Source organism: Oncorhynchus kisutch, linkage group LG24 (assembly GCF_002021735.2).
Source record: "Oncorhynchus kisutch isolate 150728-3 linkage group LG24, Okis_V2, whole genome shotgun sequence".
Lineage (NCBI taxonomy): Eukaryota > Metazoa > Chordata > Actinopteri > Salmoniformes > Salmonidae > Oncorhynchus > Oncorhynchus kisutch.
Window position 1 is genome coordinate 24222956 of NC_034197.2, and position 7206 is coordinate 24230161.

General features: G+C 41.4%; 1 protein-coding gene and 1 long non-coding RNA gene across 2 annotated transcripts; one reads left to right on the plus strand and one right to left on the minus strand.

Annotated features, from left to right (window-relative positions):
- Window positions 1–810: 810 nt before the first annotated feature.
- LOC109869248 (uncharacterized) lies at window positions 811–2837 on the plus strand. The gene is made up of 2 exons (XR_002252001.2): window positions 811–1269; window positions 1639–2837. It is a non-coding gene; the product is annotated as an uncharacterized LOC109869248 (long non-coding RNA).
- A 1014-nt stretch (window positions 2838–3851) lies between these two features.
- LOC109869246 (NADH dehydrogenase [ubiquinone] 1 alpha subcomplex subunit 4-like 2) lies at window positions 3852–6366 on the minus strand. The gene is made up of 4 exons (XM_020459252.2): window positions 6064–6366; window positions 4848–4933; window positions 4460–4520; window positions 3852–4248 (listed from the first exon to the last, which is right to left on the minus strand). Exons 1-4 carry the CDS (start codon window positions 6103–6105, stop codon window positions 4192–4194), a joined length of 246 nt encoding a protein of 81 aa, XP_020314841.1. The 5' UTR covers window positions 6106–6366; the 3' UTR covers window positions 3852–4191.
- Between the last annotated feature and the right edge of the window lie 840 nt (window positions 6367–7206).

Sequence of the window (7206 nt, forward strand, 5' to 3'; positions counted from 1 at the left end):
GTCCAGATGGGTTAGGGCAGTGTGCAGTGTGATTGCGATTGCGTCTTCTGTGGACCTATTGGAGCGATAAGCAAATTGGAGTGGGTCTAGGGTGTCAGGTAGGGGGGAGGTGATATGGTCCTTGACTAGTCTCTCAAAGCACTTCATGATGACGGATGAGTGCTACGGGGCGGTAGTCGTTTTCTCAGTTACCTTAGCTTTTTTGGGAACAGGAACAATGGTGGCCCTCTTGAAGCATGTGGGAACAGCAGACTGGGATAAGGATTGATTGAATATGTCCGTAAACACACCAGCCAGATGTTCTGCGCATGCTCTGAGGACGCGGCTGGGGATGGCGTCTCGGACGGCAGCCTTGCGGGAGTTATCATGTTTAAATGTTTTACTCACGTCGGCTGCAGTGAAGGAGAGCCCGCAGGTTTTGGTAGCGGGCCGTGTCAGTGGCACTGTATTGTCCTCAAAGTGAGCAAAAAAGTTATTTAGTCTGTCTGGGAGCAAGACATCCTGGTCCGCGACGTGGCTGGTTTTCTTTTTGTAATCTGTGATTGACTGTAGACCCTGCCACATACCTCTTGTGTCTGAGCCGTTGAATTGCGACTCTACTTTGTCTCTATACTGACATTTAGCTTGTTTGATTGCCTTGCGGAGGGAATAGCTACAGTCGTTGTATTCGGTCACCTTGCCCTGGTTAAAAGCAGTGGTTCGTGCTTTCAGTTTCGCGCGAATGCCATCAATCCACAGTTTCTGGTTTGGGAATGTTTTAATCTTTGCTGTGGGTATAACCAATGCACTTTCTAATGAACTCGCTCACCGAATCAGCATATTCGTCAATGTTGTTGTTGGACGCAATGCGGAACATATCCCAATCCACGTGATCGAAGCAGTCTTGAAGCGTGGAATCAGATTGGTCGAACCAGCGTTGAACAGGCCTGAGCGCGGAAGCTTCTTGTTTTAGTTTTTAATCCACCAACCAGAAGACTATTTATTTTTAAGACATTTTGATTACCATTAAATATAGTCTACACATTTTCTTTATGAGGAACATAGTTCATAAATGTCAGTTTTGATCATTATAGGTCAAAGAGGTCCATATTGCTTGTCTCTCTAATCTGCTCCTCCAGGGTGTAAGGACAACCACTTGGTTGACCTTTGACCCCAGTGTATGGACGGTGCCCGGGCGGAGTGGGTACTGGATCTTGTGTTCATAACCGGCAAAAAAGAACACCTGCCTAGATGACAAGAGTGCTCTCACCCCAGGAGGACTCGGGCTAGGTACGGCATTACATGAGAAGAATTTACTGTACTGTGGCATGGGTTAGTTTAGTGGTGTTCATTTACTAAAGGGACTAAACAACTTATAACCTCACTCCTGAATTGTTTTCTGTCAAGATCTAATTTATTGATTGCTGTACAGATGTAGTATCTTAATTTGAGTCAGTTTTCTACAGCAGGAAAAGAATCGTGCAGCAACAGGAAATGTTAATTTTTAAGTGGATTATAATTAAGCAATATTTTTTGTAGGGATTGGTACATTTTTCACAAGGGGAAATCAAGTCTGAAATTTCAAAGTGGAAATTACAAACTTCAGAAGCCTTTTTAAACGTTGAATATACTACAAGTTTTAAATGTCCTGCATTGCAGGAAAGTTCTCGTGATCAAATGAATATCCTACATCTGTAGGAGTCCCTGTCTTGACATCGAGGCAGTTCAAGGAATCGGACTTTGAGAAGGTGGTGGAGTTTATGATAAGGGGATCCATATTGACCAGGATGTGAAGAAGAAGACCAGTAAGAAGGGATACATGCACATAGCTGACACAGGCCATGTGGACTGGCCAGACATAGCTTATTATCCCATTGCAAACTTGTACCAAACTATAACACTTCAGTTCACTTTATTATGGGTTCAGCTTAGAGCAAGTCCAGAATGGGAGATAAAGGGAAAAGCTTGTGAAACCAAAACAGTTTGGAGGACCATGACAGAGAATGACAGTAATATATAGTATAAAGACTTGACCACTCTGTAAGTTAACCATGGTATATCCCTATCCTCCACAGGAAGCTTCCAGGACTTTAAGTCCTTCTTGCTGCAGGATCCAGGGACAGTGGCCCGTATCACTGACCTGTGCCAGAGGGTGGAGGAGTTCACACGGCTGTTCCCCATGCCTGGCTTCACTGAGAGAGACACAGGGAGACTGGACTTTAGGCCCAGGTTATGATCCCATCCTTCAGCCAGATAGTGCAGTAGTTGTGTAGATGAACAAAAGTACAATCATCTAATCTGTTAGTCTTTCCAGGAGAAGAACCTTTGTTCTAATTCTGCTAGACATTGATAGCTGCTATATGGTTCATAAGGAGATTTTTGTATTCCAATTTTGCTCAATATTTAATCGTATCAAGTTACTGTGATACTACGTTGTAAATAGTGCAATTCTTGTTATACTCCTTTTCACCTGATGTGTAGAGAATTGACATAGAGATGTTTTCTCCTTCACATTTCTCTCTGTGCGAATTGAGCATGTGTATATGTCTTGTTTAGAAGAGAGTAAGAGAGGGGGCTCTGAGATTTCCTAAACAGAGCAGCATTTCCTCTGAGCGTTTCCTCTCGCTGTAGACTAGTAGTGTAGTAACGGACAAGGGGTTGCTAGTGTTGGAGCAAACAGAGGATCTCTTAGAGTCCCTGTTAGAGATCCCCACACACATGAACACAAAGTGAATATTAGTTTGTTAACCTAAACGTGTCAACCACTTTGTTTGTGGAATCTTCTGGTGGTTGTGAGAGTATGACAAATTGAACAGCTAAATGTTGTCTTTTTTTCAATACTATCTCTTTCTCACTTTCCCAGATTCCTCCATTATTCATCAGGGAAATAGAGCCTTTTCAGCTCCCTATTACTTCTTACTGCAATGCTTTATCCCAGTGCTGTTAAATGTCCCACAGGGCAGAATATAAGCCTGAGTGGAAGGGTTTGCTAATTCTCAGTCATGCCTGTTATGTGTCAATCATGTTGGATGGTCATTTAACATACATGATATGTATAAGTGTGTTTGCCTGTTTGTGTTTGCATGTTTTGGTGCACAACTGCACATACAGAACATCCATACTGTGTGTGTGTGTGTGTGTGTGTGTGTGTCTTCTCTCTATGCTTGTGCCAGAGGATTGTGCTTCCACAGTAACAGGCCACAGTCCAGCTGTCATAAAGGTCAGAGAAACTTTCAACTCTGCTGACAGAAAAACAAACATCTGCTCATCCTGCACTCAGCTCCATCTCTCCGCCAGTTTCTCACGACCTGACAACTCTGACGCACTCTCCTCTGTTTGGTTGTGTGTGTTTGTTTACTTTGTGGCTCCCCCCCCCCCCCCCCCCTGTTTTGTGGCTTTTAACCGTCCTATGGGAACTAATTTGTTCCCTTGTGTTCTTTGCTACAAGGGTCATCAGCCTGCCTATTTTGTGGTTTTCCATCCATTCCATCCAAAACAGATCAAAGTGTATGATATGTGGACATTAACCCGTTGTATGTATGCCTCTGGATCGTCTGAGTGAGGGTGATGGAAAGAGTGCCTGCGTGTGGAACAGTACAAGTGGGTACGTGTTGCCCTGTACGCTGTCATATGTCAAGGTGACGAAGGGTGTCTGTTTTCTGGCTAGCAGTGTCTGTTGTTGTGGAGATGAAAGGCACTGCACTCTCTAATCTCACAGCTGGATATGTGTACAGTACAGTGCTCCGTTGTATGTGAGAAGAAAGAAACACCATATACCCAAAACAGCAGCTGACACTGTGTTACTGACTGATGGCCTATGTTCAGCTAGAGTTATGTTTTCAGCTTATCTCCCACTATGAATGTACACATGATTAGAAATTCACTCTCTAAATTCTAGAGACATTTTATTTGGACAACATTTCCATTCAGAAATTGAGCTTAATAATTTCTTTCATTTTGTGAAGAAATCTATGCACACTCTTGCCTGTTATCATAACGAGCACCTTCGTTGTTAGATTTAGTGACTGCCAAACTAACAATGAAGTGTTTATGATAAAACAAACAGACAAATTTAGATTTGATCATCAACATTATGGATCAATCTCCAAATATTTGTATAGAAGCATTGAGAGAAGAATACTTCACAGATTTGAATTCTTCAGTGACGTTCTTCGGGCTGGACTTGGTGCCGTTAGGATAGAGGGAAGATACTCAGAATTGAGGTCCCTCCTTCTTCAGGTTCTTGTAGTCAGTATCGATGGCCACAAACTGGGGAAGAAGACAATATGGCAGGATTTACATAATTCTCTTGGCTACTTATATTGATGCAAAATATATGATTGGCTTAACTCATGCTATTGATAGGCTACATTACTATTACATTGTTGTCAAGTCAAACAAGAATGGAATAAGATGCAGTAAACACACACTTTTTGGAGCTAAAGTGTGTTTATTGCTGACAGTGTTGGCAGTACTGTACCTTGTACTGGTAGGTAGGGTCAAGCTGATTCCAGGGCTCAGGGTTGTTCTTCTTGTTCCAGCTATACAGTGACACAGCAGTCAAAGCAGGCCGAAGTAGGACAAACACAAATGGGATTAGAGGGAACTGTGTTAGTCTGCCTACGATCAACTATTCATGGGCCAGGTATAGTTTCCAAAAATTTGCAGCAGCATAGCCCGTAGGTAGTGATATGGGAATTGATGCCCCAGAACGGCACAAGAGGTGGGATTACCTCTTGTGCCTTATGATGTTAAAGGGAATTGGCATCCACTACTATATGTTTTAATTGGATAGTATTAAGAAATTGATTAAACCATATTCATTTAAAAATAAAATGGACAATAAGGAAAATGGTAAAGAGTCTTACGTGACATGGGGCCCCTTTGCAAGACGGACCAAATACAAGGAGGCTCCTCCCATTCCCAACAAGATGAAGAATAACTGGGGCATGAGCTATGAGAGAGTAAGAAGAAAGAGGAAGATAGCATGACCATTGCATTCACTCTGTGAACATTTCTACATAGCCTTTGTCAATACAGTGTTCCAATGACCAGCTAATCAAGCTGATTACACAGGGAGGGATCCATTATAGACTTTGCTCTGTCATTCTTTAGATCACATGACATATGATGATCCCGTTGTGTGTCTGTGTGTGTGTGCATGAATACGTTCATGCCTGTGTGTGTACTTTTCAGAGAGACTCCTCATGTGGAACTTCCTCTTTCATACTATATACCAGTGTTTCATAACTCCAGTCCTCGATTACCCAAAACAGCACAAGTTTTTGTTGAAGCCCGGACAAACTCCCCTGATTCCACTCATCCAGGTTGAATCAGGTGAGTTTGCCCGGTTTCAAACTTTGATCACTTAGTTGTACTATTTCATTAACAAAGACCGTGTCTGTTGCTCTCTCAAAACGTTGGTATAGCTTTAATAAGCCTATGTGAATGTAGTCAAATAAATGCAGACCTAGTTAGTAAGTAGTTTACTCAGACGTGACTCTGGTAGGGAACGCTGTGGCGCTGTCCAAGTGCTGATCCTACTACACAGGGCTGTTAGGCTAACTGGCATCCCTTGGGTTGTCAAGTTTGTTTCGTAGCTCCCATTTAGACAAAAATCTAATGTAAATTCTTGACTATCTGCTGTTGAGGACATCTGAGCTGATGTATGAGATGGTAATAGCTTTCTAACTACTTCGGTCATATCGCCAGTCATTTTTTAAATAACACTGTCATTAAACAGAAAAACGAATAGCCTGTTTTCTGTGCCCCTCCTCTTTTAACAAACCATTCACCAACAACTTCAACACAAGACAAAAACACATTTTCAACCCCCCCAAAAAATGATGTGTCACAATTCATTAGTGAAGCCTGTTCAGGGTTGTAACTTTTGTTTAATTTCAGTTACCCTGATGACACTATAGGAAACAATGTATGTTTTACTTTGATCATTTATTGATTCCATTGAGCAACAACTGGTAGCATATTACACACCGACAACAGAAATTATGAAACTTTCATTAAATATTATAGACTACTAACTCCCTTGAGGTAATAAACCATAAAACAAAAATAAGTACTTACCCCTGGATGCTTCTTTACGTGTTCTATCGCTATTTTAAACATATTTGCTTACAGTTTCTAAACTTTATTATTATTATATGATATTAATTTCAAGATTATTATATTAATTTTAACAACAGTAATTTGTATTGTATTTCGTTTTTGCGGACGCGTTATGCAGACACCCAAAAGCTTGTTTGCGACTATCCGAGATTAGCGGTGAATCCCAAACCAGCCCCTCGCCACTAACAACCACTGAATTTATAAATTAACGCTACGAACTCGCTCCGAGGTCCGTTGTCACGTGTTGCCGACGTAACTCGGAGGGTGACTTCCAGAGTGGCGAGGAGAGCAATAAATCCTTTACCTTCGGGACACACTCGTGACTTGAATGATGCAATTCCTGTTCTACATTCAAATAATACAATTTAAAATTGTTATTTTACAAGATATATACACTCTAAAAAGAAAAAGTCACTGGAGTATCCTGTTTTTAAACATTTATTTACTAGGCAAGTCAGTGAAGAACTAATTCTTATTTATAATGACGGCCTACCCCGGGCCAATTGTGCACCACCCTATGGGACTCCCAATCGCGGCCGGATGTGATACAGCCTGGATTCCAACCAGGGACTGTAGTGGCACCTCTTGCACCAAAATGCAGTGTCTTAGACCGCTGCGCCACTCAGGAGCTCAAATTCATCAAGTTGAAACTGTGGGGGAACCCCTATAAGTTCTTCGAAGAACCCTTTAAAAGGGTTCTTCAAATATCTAATTTTAATGGATCCTCAAAGGACCCTATGAATAACTTTTTGGGGTTCATTTTTGAGCTACCCCCTCCCCTTTTATTATTATTAATAATACACATAACAATAAGAACAATAACACAATATTTTAGTTTAGTTTAGTTTAGTCAGCGTTTATTATGATTTTAGTGGCAAAGCAGAATAAAAAAATAAAAAATATGAGGTCAACTCCCAGCAGAGTCCCAAATCCAATGGGTATATCCTCTGGCCTGTTGATGTTAATGTGTTGATGTTCTCCGTATCCATAGCCAGAATGATTTTGCAGTGCATGGTGATCGAACAGGTTTCCTGTTATATTCATCGGAGGTGTAGGGAATCCCAAAAAATAGTAATTATACAGACGATTAACAAAACATGC